At 33.9% G+C, this 22,812-nt stretch overlaps 1 protein-coding gene across 6 annotated transcripts in view; it reads left to right on the top strand.

Annotated features, from left to right (window-relative positions):
• Window positions 1–21,742, top strand: part of LOC128224676 (myosin-11-like) — a 32,084-nt gene extending 10,342 nt beyond the window's left edge. For 3 of the 6 annotated variants that reach the window (XM_052934662.1, XM_052934676.1, XM_052934669.1), the window contains exons 12-16: window positions 1,703–1,830; window positions 10,490–10,645; window positions 12,185–12,412; window positions 18,331–18,487; window positions 19,265–19,402. In XM_052934662.1, the coding sequence (XP_052790622.1) occupies window positions 1,703–1,830; window positions 10,490–10,645; window positions 12,185–12,412; window positions 18,331–18,483 (665 nt within the window). In that variant the 3' untranslated portion in view covers window positions 18,484–18,487; window positions 19,265–19,402. Of the gene's footprint in view, window positions 1–1,702; window positions 1,831–10,489; window positions 10,646–12,184; window positions 12,413–18,330; window positions 18,488–19,264 lie in introns of all 6 variants that reach the window. The other 3 variants (XM_052934683.1, XM_052934645.1, XM_052934653.1) reach the window with 1 other exon arrangement.
• The last annotated feature ends 1,070 nt before the right edge of the window (window positions 21,743–22,812 follow it).

Here is a 22,812-nt window from a genome sequence, read left to right as displayed (position 1 = left end):
CCTCTAAGGTCAAGGTCACATTTTCAGGTTTATCATTATGGAATGCTGCATATATGCATATACAGTATAGTAAATTGTGTCCTGGCTGGTACAGTGGTCATGCACAGGAGTGATTTTAAAATATGTGTTTAGCACATAAAGGCGTGGTATTGCATGCAAGACCAGCTTCCCTACCTCAATGTTCAAGTCACATTTGGAATGCTGCATATATGCATAGACAGTATAGTTGGACATGTTCAGGCTGTACCTTTGTCATGCATAGAGGGATTTAAAAATTACTTGGCACATGTACAGTATATAAAGATAACGTGTCTGGTTCAAGACCCATGTATCTTCCTCTAATTGCATCACTCCTCCACACTTGACGTCAACCATCATGGGATTTCAAAATTACTTGGCACATGTACAGTATATAAAGATAACGTGTCCGGTTCAAGACCCATGTTTCTCCCACCTCAGATAAGTAGATCCATTAATTTCACCATGCTAGAAATTCTTATCTTGCCCACGGGCGAAGATAAAATGCCCGTATGGAACTTCTTTTTAATGGTCGCCACATTGTAATTACCTCCCTTGTTGAAGACTGTCGTCTGTAGCATCATGGAAACCTTGTCTTGTGGCAATATTTAGAACGCTAGTTAATTATTTCTCGCTTCAAATGTCACCAGAAAACAGTTTTCACGCACCTTTCAAGAAATAATGCTTCACTCTTCTTAGAACTATTTAAAGACCGATCAGACCATTTACATACTCTGAATCACTGGGCGAATATCCATGACAACCACGAATTATCGCATATCCGTACGCAATTATTTTCATTAATCACAAAAGAGTTCCAGCAAAAAGATACATTTTTACTTAATTTTGTTTAACTGTGGTGGGAGAAAAAGCATCTTTTATAGCTGCTCATATTCGATAGGTTCATTCCGACCCTTGCGAAGGGTGTTTTGCGGAAACTCAGTAAACCACGTTTCCGCAAAACACCCTACGCTCGGGTAGGAATGAACCTATCTTACACTCTCGGCCATGGAAGATACTTATAATCTTCCTCTAATTGCATCACTCCTCCGCACTTGACGTCAACCATCATGGAAACTGACTATGCTTTAAGTTTATGATAGTTCTTTCTGAATGTAGACATATTAGTTTGTGCATAATCCATTGAGCTGGATGGTACTTTGGGGGACGTTCATCACTTACTGTGACAGCTCTTGTTTTTTTAGAAATGTTACTAAAACCATGTTGCTTACCAGTAAATCATCTTTATATCACAATGTAAGACAGCAGATGTGATAAATCGTGACCGCTTAAAAGGAAGTAATCTCTGTTTGAACAGCTAATTAGCATTAGTCAAGTTGTTTCTGTATTAAAAATATAATGAAAGCCACAAACCTTACAAACTGTACGCATCCCGAGAATGTTTCAACAGGTGATATTTTCATTATTTATTGACACCATGCATAAAACACACACATATAAAATGTTATTTGAATTAGATGAGGCAAGAGAAAATGAACCTTTCAGCCTTATGGATGTACATAACATACATATTCCAATACATGTACATGAACACCTTGTTCACAAATGAGTCAAATGTTTCAAAGTCAGACATGTACGTGTGGGGGATTTCACAACTAGGCCTAGAGATATAACCAAGAGCAAGTATTCCGAATGAAACCTAAGGAATAAAATGTTCTTTCAGACCAGCGTCACTTGAAGAGTACACTGATTCGCCTGGACGATAATTCCAACGTGCAGCGTGATCTGAACGAGGCAGCCTTTCACGCAGAGATGGATCTCCGCAGCAAACAGATGCAGCAAAACATTGAGGTAAAATATAAGTATGCTTCGTTTATACCTCCATATTTTTCTTAAATTGATTGGCAGGATGTGACTCCCTCTAATGTCCATTAATTGCCGGGGTGGAAACTGAGGACAGTACCTGTATCCCTTTCAAGAGGCCATATTGTGATGTATTTCATTTCTATACATAAAACGTATGTATGTTTGTAGGCTATTTGTCAAATAAATAAAGTTTAAACTAAGAGGCCAAGAAAACGTGTCCCTTGTGGAGCTGGAACTCTACAATGAGGGGCTGTTACTTATACCACTGGACCAACTTCAACCCCTATATAATTCAGTCATTTACTGATAATGATAAACTTCCAGTCCTATTCTGTATGTTTGTATATAAACAATCTGTACTAGATCTTACTAATGCTAATGGCAAAGCGAATATAAGGATATATTTTTAATAAGATTGAGCCGACACCTTGCCTAGTTTGAAGGACTACACATCATCATGATTGGAGTGTTTTGCAACTTCAAGTTTTACCTTCACTGTCTGAATACAATTCTGAAATTTCATGTTTCCCAAAGGCTGGTGAATATGAGGTGTTGATGGTTATATAACTTTATTTATGAAGCCACCTTGGTATATTTAATTTCAGTAATATATTCAAAAATGTTATCCAGAATTTAATTTGATATAATTTAATTGGATAAAACTGTTTTATGTCACAATGGTGAAATATTTACATCAAAACAGGTGTGGTGGTCATTTTTCTTTGAAGGCATTTTAATTTGATGTCTTCTTTTTGATGTGATGTCATGAACTTTCGTATCGTAGGAATAAGTAACATCCCCTTCGAAGCTATATACAAACTGTGAGAAAATATTTTGTATCTAAGTTTGAAACGTTTCTTAATTGCTCACACTATTTGATTTAAAGTGAATACACCTCTTTTCTATGTGACAAAGAGGTGTAGAATCAGTTACTTTGATAAAAACAATTTTTACAATCAATTCAAAATCACTTTCCATTGAAATTTACTGTCTTATAAATATTTGCTTTGAACCCCCACTGTAAATACCATGTCAGAGTGGGCAAGATGATGCAGCAATAATTCATTGGTAATTGTTTTATTCTGTTTGAAGTGTTTTATGGATTCCTTGGTCAGGTTTGACAGTGTTTTGTCAATTTTCAATCATAAATTTTAGCACTGAAATTATTTTTAGCATACTTGTCCATAAGTATCCATGTATATGGATTAGTTTAATAAAATATTGTGTCAAGGATTACCAACCTTTTTACCCCTTTATTTTAAGTTTTTATTATCTTTGTGAACCAAAACATATCCCGTAAGTAAGAAGTGGCTAAGACTTATTCAATAAAAAAAGTACTGGGTAAAAACATATCCCGTTAATACATACTGGTAGAACATCCCATAAATAAGTACTGGGTAAAACATATCCCTTAAATACATATTGGGTTAAATATATCCTGTAAATACATATTGGGTAAAACATACCCTGTAAGTACATCTGGGTAAAACATCCCATAAATAAGTACTGGGTAAAACATCCCATAAATAAGTACTGGGTAAAACATCCCATAAATAAGTACTGGGTAAAACATCCCATAAATAAGTACTGGGTAGAACATCCCATAAATAAGTACTGGGTAAAACATCCCATAAATACATATTGGTAAAAACATCCCATAAATAAGTACTGGGTAAAACATCCCATAAACAAGTAGTGGGTAAAACATCCCATAAATAAGTACTGGGTAAAACATCCCATAAATAAGTACTGGGTAAAACATCCCATAAATAAGTACTGGGTAAAACATCCCATAAATAAGTACTGGGTAAAACATCCCATAAATAAGTACTGGGTAAAACATCCCATAAATAAGTACTGGGTAAAACATCCCATAAATAATTACTGGGTAAAACATCCCATAAATAAGTACTGGGTAGAACATCCCATAAATAAGTACTGGGTAAAACATCCCATAAATACATATTGGTAAAAACATCCCAAAAATAAGTACTGGGTAAAACATCCCATAAACAAGTAGTGGGTAAAACATCCCATAAATAAGTACTGGGTAAAACATCCCATAAATAAGTACTGGGTAAAACATCCCATAAATAAGTACTGGGTAAAACATCCCATAAATAAGTACTGGGTAAAATATCCCATAAATAAGTACTGGGTAAAACATCCCATAAATAAGTGCTGGGTAAAACATCCCATAAATAAGTACTGGGTAAAACATCCCATAAATAAGTGCTGGGTAAAACATCCAATAAATAAGTACTGGGTAAAACATCCCATAAATAAGTGCGGGGTAAAACATCCCATAAATACATATTTGGTAAAACATCCCATAAATAAGTACTGGGTAAAACATCCCATAAATAAGTGCTGGGTAAAACATCCCATAAATAAGTACTGGGTAAAACATCCCATAAATAAGTGCTGGGTAAAACATCCCATAAATAAGTACTGGGTAAAACATCCCATAAATAAGTGCTGGGTAAAACATCCCATAAATAAGTACTGGGTAAAACATCCCATAAATAAGTACTGGGTAGAACATCCCATAAATAAGTACTGGGTAAAACATCCCATAAATACATATTGGGTAAAACATCCCAAAAATAAGTACTGGGTAAAACATCCCATAAACAAGTAGTGGGTAAAACATCCCATAAATAAGTACTGGGTAAAACATCCCATAAATAAGTACTGGGTAAAACATCCCATAAATAAGTACTGGGTAAAACATCCCATAAATAAGTACTGGGTAAAACATCCCATAAATAAGTACTGGGTAAAACATCCCATAAATAAGTGCTGGGTAAAACATCCCATAAATAAGTACTGGGTAAAACATCCCATAAATAAGTGCTGGGTAAAACATCCCATAAATAAGTACTGGGTAAAACATCCCATAAATAAGTGCGGGGTAAAACATCCCATAAATACATATTTGGTAAAACATCCCATAAATAAGTACTGGGTAAAACATCCCATAAATAAGTGCTGGGTAAAACATCCCATAAATAAGTACTGGGTAAAATATCCCATAAATAAGTACTGGGTAAAACATAAATAAGGACTGGATTAATCTAAAAACAAGTTGAGAATATTTGTGACTTGTGTTTAACAGCAAAATACTTCAAGCTGACTCGGCTTTTTATGTTAAGAAATCCCTTTTCGGATTCATAGTAAAGTGTGTGAACCACACACCATTTTCCCAACTTAAACAAGGTGTTTGTTAATTGTTCTGATTCTGCCTGTGTACAGCCTTGTCCACAAAGAATTCCAATATACTCCCATTTGAAATGAAATATTTCACAAACTATTTTCCTAACAATATACTTTTTCTCTTCAAAGGACATTTTTGAAATACAATATATGTATTTACAGTGTTTTTAATTGCTGCAGGTTCTTTTTAAACTGTTGACAGTAATTTGACCCAAATCACTGCGGATAATAAGAGAAAGTTTTGAAGCTTTGCACTTAAACTTTTAAAAGATAATGGCTAATTCAGAAGGCCCAATGATAACTGATCATTTTGCCAAAGGCTTATAAAATTAAGAATGCTAAATTAAAAAGTGGCAAATCATTCACGATTCCAATTATTGTGACTTTTATAGTTTTTAATAAACATAAATCATTGTTGCTGACAAACTACCAATTCCATGCAAGTGTAAAATAACCCCCAGGAGCGTACAAGCACAATTGATACAAAATGATGGGGTATTAAAATATTCTGTGTCACTTAAATACCTAATTTCAAGGTCCCAAAACTATGTTGATTCTATAAATTTGAAAAATGAGTTTCCACTCATGGACCTATGCTCATAAATGATATGGATGTTCTAAAAAAATAACTTCAAAAAGGCCATGCAGTGATTAAAAAAGTCTTTGCATGGGTATAACATGTTGAAAAAGAATGTTTATAACAATTGTGTTTTATAGATGAAATTCTTTGCAATAAAGAAAATGAGAAAAGAGAATATGAAAAAGTAACTGAATGATCTTAACTTGTAATTTATTGGGCAGAAATGACCAAAATTTGGCATATTCTCTCACAAGAGATTCAAGAGTTATTTCCCCTGTTTGAAAATGAATTTTTTACCTTAATTAGGGCTTCACCTCTCCAAAATAATTTAGTCTTTTTTAACATTGATTAATTATATCATATTGTATGTATTTTTAAAACAACAGATGTGGCTCGTAATGTCCAGTAAATGTATTTACCTATGTTTATAAAGATGCGTTTCAGGCTTCATATCTGTAAATATCAATAGTTATGTAATGTTGATCTTACATTTTAAAACGTCACCTACTTTGAATGATTTAGACACATGTATGTAGACATGACTCTTAAGAGTATGGATGAATGGAACACGGAACACTTTGAAATGCTTTGGGTTGTAAACTACTTTAAACCAATTTTGCATGATACAAACTTCATATGGAACATAATTGAACAATAGCAACTTTGAAAACTTGAAAAACAACAACAACAAATAGACGTTAAATAAGGAGCAGGAGTCCTTTTTTTAATGTTTTGTGGCTCTTTCTGAACATATACAGAATGATAACTTACACCTGATCATCTTTATATTTGATAGGAATGTGCACATGTTTTATTCAATTATAGGTAAAAAATTCACCCCATTTTGGCTAAAACAAAAGGTTTCTGACCTTGAACCTGTTTCTTCATGCTCCTTTGAGGGTTACCATGAACATGGTGCAACAAAAATGTACCTTTAGTTACATAACAAGACATGAGGAAAGAATTATCAGAAAAATCCAAAAAGGATCAAAATGAAATATAAATAAATAACAAATAGCTGATCTTTATTTATCCATAAATAATGATGAAGAAAACACTCATTAAGATATAACATAGTTAAGATATAGGCAGAATACTGTTCTTGAAATAAATTGCATTTTTCAGTTCACATTATGACATGTTAAAGTGCTCCATGCCGTGTGGGGCGGTTGTTAAAAAATGCACATAAAAGGGCTTCCAATCAGAAATTTTGAATGAAATTTTCAATACTTACAATTAAGATATTGCACAACTTGTTTTTAATGTTCTATTGTTTACATTAATATTTGATGGAATGAATTTGCTCCTGCCCACAACTTTATTAACGACCCTCTATGATAAATTTTATATAAATGTTAAAAGTGATAATTAGGGATGACTTTCTATTAGAAAAAGCCAAAAAAATGACAAGTATTGTATTTATGTTTATCCACTTATGGAGATGAAATGGCATTACTCAAAATTAATTAAAAACCTTATTATATAGATGTCACTTTTTGCCATGAATGTAAATGTCAGTCCATTCAGCAATTTATCAATTATAATAATTCTGGAGCGTAATTTGAGAGTTATGACCCTATTCTGATTTTTTATTTGCCAATTCATGATGATTGTTAGGACTCTTTTGATGTCAAATAAACATGTTTTGTATACTAAAACCCTGCAAACATTTTTTGTAGCTTTTTGATTGTTTTGGAAAGAAAAGGGGGAATTACATCCTTCTATTTGTTTATCAAATAAGATGAAATTTGTTGCCAAAAACTGCTAATACTACATGGTTGTTTGAAAAATAATTTGTTGATATTGACATTCACCAACATGTTAAAGAAAAAAAGAAAAACATAGTGGCACCTTGTTGATCCCAAGCAATCCGGCGTGTCTTGTTGAACAGGAACCACTCCCGGGCAGCTCATAATGTGTCCAGGACAGTCTGTAGCTGATCCACGATGGTCTGGGATGTCATCTGTCTGGGCTCCGTGTTGATCTGTTGTGATGCCATGTTGGGTGTGCCCTGGTCCAATGTTTTGAGACCATTCACTCAATTATGTCGAGGAGCATCAAAGACCACACTGGATCATGATACATCTTGATCCAGGGTGTTCCTTGTCCATCTGGGGTAGTCTGTGTTGGCGTGACTGTAGCTTAAGATAGACAAGGAACACCCTGGATCAAAATGTTCTTTGTCTGTGAAGCTGTTGTCAGATGATGAAAGATGCAAGTGAAAGGTTGATATGCCTTATTTTCATGTTTGAACCGAATATGTGTCTCAAAACGTTTTCTTGTCAATGAATCTATGTTTAAGTGTTTTTTAATTGTTACATATATTTCATTCAATGCAACTATTATTTTTTATCTTTCTCGTGACATCAGCTCATGTTACTACTTGTCCCTTTACTCACAAAGTTTGCTCCATACGCTAACATTAAATTCAAGGCTGCCTGTCAAAATGAAGAAAGTTTTCATTTCAAAGTATATATCAGATATTATTTTGTAAAAACCCATTAAAAAGGTTTAAGGCATTAATTTACAATGATTTTATCTTCACTTAGGATTTAAATCATTCACAAGATATGATCGTAAAAATGAAAGTAATTTCTTTGTGACAAATTGTACCTTAATCTTGTATTTTGTTACAAATTTCTCTGTCATAAATGGTCTATAAACTTGAAACACACGCTTTCCAGTATCTCCCATTGAGGCGTTCCATTTGAAACCATAATATTCGCACCATAAGCACAAAAAAAGTGTACCATTTCACTCGGATATTGGTTATATTTTGTCATTTATATGAATATTATTGCGCATTCTGCAGAGATTTATTGTCAAATAATTCAGTGCAAAAATATCTAATAGGTATATTACACATTTATAATACTTTATAACATAATCAAAATCAAAATATGAATAAATCATGTTATTATGAATAAATCTTACTTTTATATTTTATATTATAATTATGAACACTATTAGTTCTTACTTGCCCTTGTGATTTATGTGTTAGGAAACTTCAAATATGGGGGCTGATGTATGGAAGCATATAAAAAAAATAAGATATTTCACCTGAAGTGTAACATTTTGAATTGTTATAATTTCTTGCAAAACCTTAAGATTCTTAAAACCTATGTTTCCATTTAAACAACAACAACACTCAAGTTTCAATTATTGCACAATATACTTTAAGCAGAGGACTTTCAGTTAGTGGAATTGAACAGTAAAGGAATTTGGCACCATATTAAATTAAGATGCATCTATAATATGGCCTAGGACAGCACAGATGTACTAGTCTGTAGCTACTAATATATTAATGGAAACAATTGGAAAAACTTGGCCACACTACTAGCTTTGGATGTATGATGGTGCATTAATAAAGGTTGCTTGTAAAATTAAAATGGCGATGACGCGTGCGTGCGCCTACAAAGTTGATGTCTGTCTGTACTTCGTTTAGTGTCAGATGGGCGATTTTTTACCTGAAAAATAGCAAAGCAGCTCAGAGTGAGATGATTCTGTAATTGAATTAATACGATATCTTCTTGATATGTAGCTAAATGTTAAGAATTCTGACATTGTAAACCATCCCTATACATCCGAGGTTGTTTCGAAGGAAAACAGCCAAGGTGCTCCGATCATTATAGATAATTACATATTAAAAAAAAATAGAACAGTAAGATTTTGGACCTCCAACAAAGTTTTTTGGGTGGGGTTCACTTTGAAACAAACAGTTACATCCTTGTTCAGCTAATTTTGTATTGCAAACTTTTTTGTTAAATTGGATTGGAGTCTCTTTACGAGTTATGAATTATTGACATTAAAGGTTACTACAACGGGCTTTGTTGACTACCTGGTAGTTGAATCAAACTGTCGAATGCAAACACACCGCTTGCAACACCTACCATGTAATTTGTAGATAATTTTGGAATGGACAGAATATGTATCTAATATAGAGTAAACAGGGTGTATAAAGGTGCTATCCAAAGCATGCCTTTGATTAGAGTACGATATGAAATTGTATTTACTTGAACTCTATGATCACACAGAAAAACTTTGTGGCTAAATCTAAATGTATGTTTATAGGAATACAGAGAAATAAAATCCAATCTTAGGGTAATAAGATAGTATTTGCTCAACAGAGACTGATAGTCCAAAATTATCAATATTTTGTAAATATCAAAAAGTGGGCTGAAGTATAATTGCGGTATCCAGACTGTGGAGTTTTTGATAAATGCCAAATATGCAATTTAGATTTGGTATAGTAAATTCAAGCAAGAAGCACTGACTCTGCATCACTGACTGTATGATGCCTCCAAGTCTAGAGTTCCCTGATTTAGTACCCACATGATACAGCAAATAGTTTGCATGTTTGTGCCCAGCCATTATTGTACCCACAACTATTGTTAGCAGTCAACAGGTTATTGTTGAACATTCCAAGTCTGTTTGTTAATGATGATAATTATCTATTTTATTCAGTATTTTTACAATAACTGTTCTGTGGTGCTGCACATATTGTGCAAATACCTGTGATCAAGGTGCACATTACTGTTAATTGGGGTTCAGTCGTGAGATCAATATCACAATTAACAGAGGTGGCATGTTTTGTCTACATTTTCTCCTCAATATTTTCAAATGTCATGTAATGTTTCTTCAGCACATTCCAGGCCCTCACTGTGTTGTGCGCAAGCTTTTCTGAATGCCGCACTGTACTTGCTCATGATTTTTTCAAAATGTTTCAGGTTCACACACTGTACCTGCTCATTATCCTTTCCACTGGTGTCATAGTTTATTCCTAATTTCTGGTTCTTATATATTGTCTTCTGTTTTTCCAATTTTCACAGTCTGTTCATAATATTCCAGGTCCACACATCGCGGCGAGCTCTCCTGATGAAGAAGACCATGAAGCAGAAGAAGGTGACAGATGAGGCCAAACAGAAGGTCTGGGAAGAGAGGTTCAGGAAACGTGCCAGTGAGAAGGCCAGACTTGAACATGAGGACTCACTGAAATTCTTCCAGGTATTGTTCTCATCAGACTGCCACACACTACAGCTAACTTTGTAGGAGTTGTGTTATGGACAAACACTGCAAGATGAAACCAAATCCAGGAATGAGCTTACAGCACAAGATGATCTCTCTTAGTAAAATGATCTAATCTTACATTCCAGATAAAGCTTTTTTTGCAAAACATTCCTCAATGTTGACTTTGAAGTGTAGACAAGTTTTGTATTTTCTCTCAGAAAGCTATAAATGTCCTTCAGGCAGGGGCTTACATTGCTATATAAACCTTTGTGGCCAATCATCGTCAAATAAACTGTGTATGTTGTCCTCCAGGTAGGGGCTTACATTGCATGATAAATATTTTTTGGAAGTATGAACTTCTAAGGATGGCATTATGCAGACATTTAGATTTGGGCACAAAGTGAAGACTTACATTGCTGACTTCCAGTTATGTGCCATATTTGCCAGGAGTTGACATGCATTGCTGTAGTGTACTGTAGTATGTAAGAACCCAATGTTTGATAAGAATGGAATGAGGTTTGCAGGATTTCCATGGAACTGGTACAAGTACATACACTGGCATAATTCATAGTCATCAAGGTATGAGCTTCAATATTGAAAGCATATAAACTTCCATGGTATAATAATGTAGACTCAAGGGGAAAACAGTATGAAGAATTTATTTTGTGAATTTCATTTTATGTGTATAGAGAAACAGTGAAATGTTTTGTTTTCTGGTATCAGTGCAGATGCACTTGTTTCAGTTGTTTTTTTTACTTTCTCTTTGTTGATATCCAGTTTGGTTGATGCTTGTAAATTTCTCAAACACTGAATTGAGTAATATAAACATCTTGAGAAATAACAATATGTAGATTATCTCGGGCACTTTGGACTAAAATGTTTGAGTTAAATTTTTGTTTGATGTATTGTAAAATGCCCAATAAAATAACCATTTGTCTTTATAAATTAAGAACGTTTAGCTTATTCAGTGATAATATCAACTTATAACAATTAAAATGTCTGTACGTTTTATGTTCTGGGTAAAATTTTAAAGAGAAACACCCCATTGAAGATATCATAGTTTCATCGGTGCATTTCAAATATACGTTCAAATCCCTTTTAATTACATTGTGCATATAATTTAAACAGAACCTATTTTAGTTTGATAGCTTTTTGCACTTTTGAAGTTTGAATTCATCAGTATCTGAAAGTGTTCCTGTGTAAACTATCTCATTTTTGTGGTTGATCAGTTTTCTTGTTATCTTTTAAACCAGTTGCTTTTCTGTCTTGTTATGATGTTGTCACATGATACTTAACAGTTGATACTGGAAACACCAACTGGAAACCAAGTCTTAAACATGGGGGGTCCTGGGAAGGTTTATTGACCTTATGAAGTTTTTATTTATTTCACAGAAAATAGCAATAAAGATCCAGAGTTTACCATTTGTGTTGGAGAAGGCAGACAATTCATAGTTTAATGCAAAGTATTTTCTCCAGAAAAAATAACCACATAAGGAAGGACTGGAAACATTCTAAAATGTTCTGGATATTTTCCAGAAAATGGTAACGAAAGGTGAAGAGCAGGAGCAGCACCTGTATGGCAAGGTTCGCAATGCTGAATACAGTCGCCAGAAACAGGATCAGGCCGTGCGACGTCTACAGCAACAGTTGGCGGAAGTAAAAAGGCGTAATGCAGCCATCGTCAAGCAAACGCTGGCGGAACGTAACCAAGAGGAGGTTGAATTGGAGCAGGCTCTGATCAGGGAGAAAGCTGAGCTTGATAAGGTATTACTGGATTTTCATGTGTTGTGTTTAATTGCATGCCTGTCCTTAAAATGTGTTATTGATGCATGATCAAGTGCTATACATGTATAGGTAAGAGTTAATTAAGTAATTTCTTTGCGAGGAAGCAGAGCACAGCAAAGTAACCCTTGTTTCTTATTCTCAAAGAAATTAATTAATAAATTCTTACCAACTTAAGTGGTAGCCCCTCGCAAAATGCATCAGCTTTACAATTAAGCTGAGCGCTGTCACTGCATGGCGGAACAATCGATAGCAGAGACACTGAAATTGTGCCATTGCGCAGGTGTAGTTATTGCAAATTACTTAATCTTGAAGACTTATACTCAGCAATAAGTAACAATTCTTCTCAATTAAGAAACTTAACATTTGAAAAATAGAGCGCACTAATTGGCTGAAAATGTAGGGCAAACATTAGTATTTCTAGATACAACTGTCTGCAAATAAGCTGAGCAATAAATCATGATCAAATTGCCATTTAACACTGAAGAGTCAGTGCCTTTGGCAGTCAGAATCAAATCTTTGAAGAGAATCATTTGTCACCAGCAGAACTTTGCATGTTTATTAAAGCTACAATTTAATTTGCCCATTGAAATGAAACCAATGCCAACTATACATGTATGGATGCTTCACAGGGTTATGAGCCTGCCTCTGAAGAACTAAATTCCATGTGATTAGAAAGAATATGCCAAATCACTGACGGCGGCAGTCGGTGTTATTTTGATGTGATGGGCAAAAGTTGTAATTGATTCAAAATTATTAGTTTTGGTGCTTCAAAACCTTGAAATGCTTAATTCATATGCAAACAGTGGTATATACATACTATGTTTTATTGCACGTTTCCCTTTCTGTATACTTGTTTACCACATTGTATGTGCAACTATTGTTAAACATGTTGTAGTTTAAGACATTTTTCAAACTCGTCCAAACTAGGACGAGTTTGAAAAATGTCTTATAAGCCAGGAACATGATGTACCAACTCATGTTAAAATGGCTTTATTCTGCCACAATGGATCTGCGTGTAATTTCAAATGATTAAAAAACTTGCCATGTTATCAAGTTTCATCGTAAATATTGCGCAGCAATTTTTGTGTCAAGATCAAGTTAATACATTGACATTTGTGATAATAATTTGAGAAATGCAAAGAAGACATGCTTCCATTGAAATAATTAATTGTAAACACCTGTGAATCCAAGTTTTTGCACATTTTAATGTCAGTAGCTTTTATTCATTTAGATTAATGTCATAATCTGGCTGGCTTAAGTGTTTGAATAATTTTGATATTTTACAGCGATTACCAGTTGACAAATTGCTATCATTATGGAGAAGGTCGTTCTTTAATATGTGCAAAATTGCGTCCCTTTTTTCTGCAGATTTGATCTTAATTCTTTTAAACTTAATTCTTTTGTCACAACAATTGTGTGCATGGACTTTGGTTATTATCTTCTTGACAGAACTTATCAATTACAGCATGATTGGTATCTAACTCTGTGGTTAACCATGATTTTGGTTTTCATTCATTTCACCGTAATATGTAGATTTTAAAGGGGGGTTCTGTCATATTGTTTACACATCAAAATGGAAATATGTTATATTCTAAATAATGTCAATAAACACTTTTTTTCTTCATATCAATTTGAAGGTATGTTTCTCATGCTGTAAAATACAAATTGTTTTTTATAACTTTGAATTTTTCAACCAGTTGCTCTAAGTAAAAGTTTATCAGGCATTTGAATTGTTAAGACCAAAATTAACTAATACTCTCTTAGTGTTGGCGCAATAGTCTCTTTACTAGCCAGCGCACATGCATGAACCCCTGAATAATCCACTTAATAAACCAGTTAATGACTAAATGGAACTTTGGGGGTTGTCTGAAGCTTTCTAAGGAATAAATCAAAACCTGCCCAGGGATCCAAATAAGGAGCTACGGATGAAAATACTAAAAAATATGTTTATGTAATTGAGGCTCTTTTTTGATCAATCAATTAGCTCACAATTGTCATTTCTGGCTCCTCTTCAACATTAAGTGTTTATCTTTGTCTCTGTCAATATATAACCTTAAGTCGTTGTACATCATTTTAGTTCAATGCTGAGTAAATTTTATATAAATCAAACTATAATACTATAATATATACACTTACACATATTTTTATATCTGACAAATTTTTCAATCCCATTAAAAGTCCCATTTATCATAAAATGACATAATCTGCTCATCCATTACATCTATTGAAATCATCAATCAAATTTGGGCATAAATATTAAAGTGTGTTTACAAAGGAAAAAATGAAATCAAAATGTTCATTCATGGGTTATTTATCATGTTCTGACAATGGCCAGTAACTTTATGATAGATTTACAATTAAATAACTTATAAGTTTTGATTTAAAGTTAATACATCATGTATAAAGTTTTGCTCTGAACTGGAAAACATGCTTTTTATAGACCATAAAGCATTTTGCATAAAATTATGTCATGTGCTAAAAAGGCCCTGCATATATACCATATTTCTAAAAGGCTTCTCAAAGTATTTTGCTCAGAAAACCAGGGGACTTTGCCCTCAACTAGGTGGATTTGCCCTCAACAAGGAGGAGTTTGTACTTCAACAGGTGGAAATTTGCCCTCAACTAAGGGAATTTTGCCCTTCAACTAGGAGGATTTTGACCTTCCAACTAGGGAAGTTTTGCCCTCAGCTAGGGGGATTTTGCTCTTCAACAGAGGCGGCTTTGTCCTCATCTAGGGGGATTTTGCCTTTCAACTAGGGGGATTTTGCCTTTCAACTAGGAGAGGTTGCCCTCAACTTAGGGAATTTTGCCCTTCAACAAGTGGGAATTTTGCCCTTCAAGTAGGTGGATTGTGCCCTTCAACTGGGGGATTTTTTCCTTCAACTAGGGGAAGTTGCCCTCAACTAGGGGGATTTTGCCCTTCAACTAGGGGTCATTTTGTTCTTCAACTAGAGGGATTTTGCCCTTCAGCAAGTTGAATTTGCCCTCAACTAGGTGGATTTTGCCCTCAACTAAGGGGAATTTTGCCTTTCAACTAGGGGGATTTTGCCTTTCAACTAGGAGAAGTTGCCCTCAACTTAGGCAATTTTGCCCTTCAACTAGGGGGATTTCACTCTTCAACTAGAGGGATTTTGCCCTTCAGCAAGTTGGATTTTGCCCTCATCAAGGGGGACTTTGCCCTTCAGGTAGGGGTAATTTTGCCCTTCAACTAGGGGGATTTTCATAGATCATCATTAATTGCGTCCGCTGGGGCAAGATCTCTTGAAGGTTGTTCTCTTTTTAATTCCTGGGGATATTCATCCTAAGATCAGGGGTTAGATTGATATGATAACTACAAAGTTTGTTTTTACCCCACTGGGGGATATGGCATGTAAGGCCTTGTCTCCATCTATGAAATTGTTAAATTCATGCCCTAGGCCTGTTATAAATTTTGCCATGTAGTATTTTATGGTACAAGGCGTATTCATGATATTCATGAAGTAAGCAGGTTTCTTTAAAGAAAAAATAACATACTGTTCATAATTTTCATTTTCTTTTTAAATGAGAAATACACCAGACTGGTAAGCCTATTTTCTTGTAAAAACAAAATAATTGATTTGCTAAACAAAATCATTGATTGGCTATATTCTATACCTAAAGCTGCCTTTTCAAAGTAACCCTTGCATACTTTAGTACCTCACAATGCAATGCTTCTTGGTTTAATTTGAAAATAGTTAAGTTCATTTGAATGGGGTTTTTTTATCAGCCGGTATTCTCTCATATACATTGTTTTTTCTATATATTCATGTGAAGAGCACATATTTCATTCTGTGGCAATACAAGTTGTTTGGGAAGATGGTATTCAATCTCAAGAAAACATACACACATTTCACAGATTATTGCTAACTACTCTTTCTGATGTTCCATTTCCTTGATCTAACAGTCAGTCAATTAAAATCTTTTTTGTACAAAAAATCTTACTAAATCATTTTGTCAACTTCAAATGAGGCAAAATAACACAAAAGTTTTGGTGGTAATTATGCCTATTGAAGCAGTCTCTGATCACAAAACCATTTTTGCCTTTGGTATGGAACTAATATGTTCATAAGTTTCTTCTTGGTGTAAATTGATGGCCTTTACAATGTTGGGGTCTTCAAAAGAGTATCTTTTCTATCGGAAGCCTTTAATCTGGGCTGCTCTTGACAGGTAATCGCTCCTTCAAACAAGGATACCTTCTGATTTATTTGTTGACAAAAACTGAACTGTCACAGTGATATTGCTTTCAATCTAAACCTTGAACAAGTACAAATGATCATTACTGTAAGGCCTAACATGGCATTCTATCTTTTGTTTACTGCTGAGGGTGTTACTCCCCCTCCCCCCTGCTGACCATATATTCTTCTTTTTTTGGTAAAGTCAGATCCTGCATAACAAATAATTTAAAACTATTTTGTAAGCTTGCATACCAAATTAAGACAGATATTTTAAGTTTCTGCAAACTGCATACCCCCGTCTCAAGTCCTCTGTAAAACATCCTTGAAACTGTGTACCAGAAAGGGGGTTAAAACCACCTGCATCATTCAGTATGTATCTTTACCTGTAGCTTTTGTAATAAGCCTTAAGATGGACAAAACAGTCGAGAAGCTGGTCTTGCTACAGTATCAGGAACTCAGCATGAATCCCTAGGACATCTGCAGGTGATAGATCCAAGAAATGTCCTGTGTCTCAATACAAATGCTCTTGGTATCATGAAACTACACCAGGAACATTCTGTTCAATAGGCATTAATTATGATTGCCTTATTTGCTGACTACTGGCAGTTAGTGTCATGGTCTGAGGTCATTTGTTCTCCTTTTGGTTTCATTGTTGGTTTTATGGCATTGGTTTTATACACAACTTTAAAAAGTCTGTAAATAAGCTTTTGAAAAAATGTCATACTTCAATCAATGATGATTTGTCATAATAGACATCTTGTCTTATTCGGCAGACTGTCAGATTTGGCAATGCCTTTCGATAAAGTTTTGTGCATGGAAACAAGAAAAAACAACATTAATTACGATGACCATTATATCTAATGGACAACAATATACCAGCCATGTTTACAGTGTCATACAAGAATGATGAGATTAGGGACTTGCCAAGAAGAGGCATTGACATGATTATACACATTTAACTCAAATATCTAAATAATGTTGTAGTTTTTTTCAAAACTGGTACTCCGAGTTTTCAGGTCAAGTTGCCTAAATGTTTCATAACAGATTAACATACAGACAGGTCTGGATTATTTTGTTGATTTTTTTTTTAACTTAAAAACTGAGCCTATCATTAATTATACACTCACCATCAGCAATGATACCACAAATCAGAATAAACGAGCCAAAGAACAAAGATGGCAGTTTCTCCTTTTTTTAAAAGGAATGTTCTGTGTTGTTTTTGCAACTTTTGAACATCAAACTTAAATTATTTTTATCTTTTAACGATAAAGGGCTTTCTTCATCAAGTTCGAAAGTTATCATCATACAACATGTAACTGATTACAATGACTTTATATTGTTTATTCTATGATTATTTGGCCAGTAAGTGTTTGGTTTAGGATTACATGTCTACTGTTGATATTTGTAATTTAGATAAATTTGTCTCATAAATTTAATCAAGCTTACTGTGAAAAGTGTAGTATTTTAATCACTAATCAACTTCTTATTCATAACATTCTTCGTTGACAATTATTTGTGATATATAGTGATGAATAGCATTTTGTTCAGAGAAATGGAAAAGATTTTAATATTTAAATTCCAGGGAGTCAATTCGCACAATTCTTTGAAACTTTAGGTTTACAAAATTTTAATTTAATGAGAAAGCTTAACACCAAACATGGGCCTTTGTGAAGACTGTTTCTACTCTTGATATCTTTACTTCAGATGCATGTTGAAAGAGAAGAAACTTATTATACCCTGCAAAGTCATCGCCAGGGCCTTAAAACTGACAAACTAAATCTCGTTGGTTTCGAAAAGCAACATTCTAGAAATGTAGGGATCGGAAACACCACAGACACACTAGAAGCTTATGCTTAAACATGTAAATATAACCCATAGCCATGCACTCGTGTAGCAATTGCAGACCAAAAAAACATAACTGTATTATTCTAAAATTGTCCTGTCCCGTTTGTCATGGAATAAAATCATGATGTACAGTTTTAAAATCAGTGGTCTGGTAAATTATATTTGACTAAACTTTATTATGATAAAAAACAACAACATAAATGTATTATTCTGAAATTGTCCTGTTCCGTTTGTCATGGAAAAAAATCATGATGTACAGTTTTATAATCATTGGTCCAGTAAAAAATATTTGACTAAACTTTATTATGATAAAAAAAAAGTTTAATGAATGACTTTATTAAATAAAATACTGTACTTTTTCGCAAGAGTGAAATATTTAGTTTGTAGGACTTTGAAATCACTCTTTAGAATACGGAAATGTTTAGTCTACATTATACTTGATTAACGAGAGTCGTTATGAAATATAAGACTGTTGGTTACCATAGTTATTTCACTTCTTATCATTCATGGGCTGTATGCTTATAGTTGGATAAAAAGTATTTTTAGTTGAGCTATGGTTTTTGAGAATTGGCTGTTTTCTGTGATTTAAGACATTTTTTTCAGCTTATAATCATTAAACATTTACTGTTATGTCATTATTCACTCAGTTTTAATGCTGTTAATTAACCTTTGCATGAAAAAACGAGTGAATTTATAACTAAAATTCTTGTTTAGCTTTACTTACTGTAACTGCAACATAACTAATCTTATACCATACCTTAATTGTAAAATAATACTAGTATTTTTTTTTCAGACCCATGCTGAGCGTGAGGAGAGCTACACTCGTCTCCAGAAACACAGATTCCACCTTCAGTCAGACAAACACAATCTTGAGGAACATGAATTGGGACACAAGCGACTGCAGCGGATCGGACAGCGCACTCAACAGTCGGTTGACTGTTACTAAATTGAGAGGTGAAAGTGAAAACGTTCTATCTGCTGCTTCATTTAATGTCAGTTAGAACCTTTCCACTTTCTTTTACTCCTCAAAACCTGTGTCCCCATGGTGACACTATGTGTCCCCATGGTGACACTATGGTTGCAGTGTTTTCACAGACCAGTGAAAAGCACTGTTGTGTGCCTTGTCCTCAATTTATATGATACGGGCATTGAAATGCTGCATAATATTATAGTTCCAGTACTTACAAACAGATCACATTCATCTAGGCAAAGGTGACTTAGCTTGTTACAGGCTGAGTACAGAGAAAACTGTCTGACTCCTTGTTACTTAAATTTATGAAAAAAATGGCATTGGGTTGTCCAAAAAAAAGTATACTTGTAATATGAATATGAAATTAATTATAACTGCTTGTATTAAAGGTGGAAAGAGAAAAGCTAGCCTAAGCATTGACAATGCATCCATAAATTAATTATCAAGCCTGCTGTAAATTATATTTGCTTTTCTGTGTGCCGATTTCAGTGTACCTATGATGGAAGTACATGCAAGTTTTCATTGCAAAACAAATATCAATCTCAAGTTATGCTTACTTCATAATGTAATTGCACTTCACCTTTATGGTTAAGTTTGCTGAATGTTCAGATTTGCTCTGAATAATAAACTTCATTACTTTGTATAGATATGATATAAAGCTATTCTTTAAAATATGAAGAGTGTGCCTGTCCATCAATGTTGGGTATAATATGCCATCTCTCCCTTACATGCCCTATAATTGAGTTGTTTTGTCTGACTTTCTGATATAATTTAAATCTTATGTAACTGCAAGCCGTATCCTTGAAATTGTAAACAAACTTTTAAAACTCTGATATGATTTTACTCTCAAAAGTTGCATAATTTAAGTGAACAAATATTGGATTATTGTAGGGTATGACACACTGAAGTGGACATAAGGGCACTTGTATGGGATGATTAGAAATATGAGATGTTCCTGGATTTGTTTGCTAGAGTGCCTAATTTTAAGTTCACACAGTATGTACCATTGACTCAGTGCCTATCAGGTGCTCATGTATTGGTATGGAGTCTTTAGGACTATGTTGATTAAAATTAACATACCAATTGCATTTCCTAAGTGAGCATATATCCATTTAATTGCATTCATTCTCAGATGAAGGCTACATGTTATCCCTCTGATAATACACAACAAAGGTTGTTATTGGTCAAAGGAATCCAGTGATTTTTTTGATGCTGCAGCTGTTTATAGGCCAAATTAAGCACCATATTCAATTGTCTTGGAGGCATTATTTTAGCACCATTGTTGAATTTCCAATAGTTTTTTTATAAATAAGTGTAAATATAAACATTGATTACACTGACCAAATATACTGATTAACCAAGATGAACGGCTATACTAAAATGTTCAATTCTAAATTGTTGTTGTCTTTATATAGATAGGGCCTATCTGGAATAGCTGTATGACTGTAATGAATTTGTTTTCTTTGACATGATATGTTTAAGTCTGTGATTATAAGCCTGTGATCATGTTCCAATGATACTTCTACAGTGTATACATGTACTATGCCAACATGTCATTGAAGTGATGCCTTAACAGTTTTTGTGTACTGAAGTATTCTCACATTTTGTTACTGTCAGCATAACGTTTTACTATTCATACAATTCATATTAATCAATTACAGTGTTGTATGTTGAATTGATCTGTTGTTAAAGCATGTATCGATGTTGCACTCTTGTTTGTTAAAAAACATTTGATATAGATAAATATCAGCATCGGTATGGCATTACATGAGAATATAAATTTTACTTATTCCATCAAAGATAATGCTTGATACAGAATTTAAAATACCTCACTTATTTCATAAGTTACTCTATTAGTTATTCTGTGATATATTTCTGTTTTTATTATGCACATTTTATCACAGACATATTATGTTTATTTGCTACAATATTTTTGTAGTCATTTTTATCCTGTTTTTTTTTTGATTTCAAACATACTTTATCTTTTGCTTTCGATTTTTTTATGATATGCATGTTTAAGATCACTGTGAAGAAGAAGTTGACATGTCCAACTACAAATAATTTTGTAAAGATGATGATGTGCTGCTATCCTTTTGATTTTACTATTTGGAAATATTTATTTCTACATATATTTTCTACCAAAATGATACCAGCAGTTATTAGTCTCATGATTTGTTAATATGATAAGCTCATGTTATGTTATACAAGTGTGTTTCTTGCTGACTTCTAATATTGTGTATTTGGCCACAATTTTTATGTTTCAGATCAATGTTATTGTGAAGAAATAAACAGTTATTATTGATGAAACTTTTCCTAGTCTAGTATACTGGTCCCCCTAAGTCAGTCTTGATATTGACCCTAAACTCTAATGTAAGGAGTAGCAATGTCAATTGCAGAATTGTTTTCCTGAAATACATAAGGTCACACCAGGTGTTAAACATAAATGCATTGTGCTAGCAGCCAAAACCAGTCAATTATTTCTGACTGATTTGACTGTTTAATACACATAAATCACTCCATTTAATATATCAGTTTGGCAATTACGTGATACCGACAGGTGCTTTATCACAAGAAGTCAAGTTTTAGTGAAAATAGAACGAAATTACTGAGTATTTTCCAGCCAATTTGTCAGAATGAATTGTATTGAATATCCAACTGAACGCAACAAACAAGAAGCAATCACCGATCGTAGCTAACATGAAATTGATAGATCAAACTCGAAGCCTTGAAACAGTATAAATAAATGAAGTATTTTGCCGCATTATTTTCATGTTTCATGCTGATATTCCATTTATCATGTAAGTCCAATGATGAAACTCATGAACACTATATTATCAGAGTAGCGCTTTTGTCGGAATGAAAATTTAAGCCAATTAATGGAAATATTGGCGCAATAAACTGGGCGTGGGTAGTTCATAAATACCTATACTCAGCAAAAGGATTTATTGTTACCAGACATTTGGAACCGTAGGTTTCTAGGCCTCTCTTTAATGCCCGGCACATTTTCCATCTTCGTAATTAGGAAAGTTGCTGTTTCACTTGTGTTATAAAAACTTGGTTCCAACTTGTCTGCATGAAGGTAGGAATAATGCTGGTAAATGGCCCAAGGTATTGGCAACGTGATTTACTGGAGTAAACAGAATCATTTCCCTGCTATAAAACAATGGTCATATGACTACAAATGAATAGTAGTTGTTCGCATTGCAGAACAGATATTCCGCAAATATTGTCATTAAACTCAACAAGCGTGAATATTAGAAACATGCAATAAAATCAAGCTCACTCCCGCACTTGACTGTCTTGTACGAGTCCTTAATTTCACAGACACCACGGACAGACAGGTTTATGTGGCCCTAGATATCTTAAAAAGT

The sequence above is a fragment of the Mya arenaria genome, chromosome 2 (genome assembly GCF_026914265.1).
Source record: "Mya arenaria isolate MELC-2E11 chromosome 2, ASM2691426v1".
NCBI lineage: Eukaryota > Metazoa > Mollusca > Bivalvia > Myida > Myidae > Mya > Mya arenaria.
The sequence above is the reverse complement of the archived record's forward strand: the minus strand, read 5'-3'. Positions and strand labels throughout refer to the sequence as shown.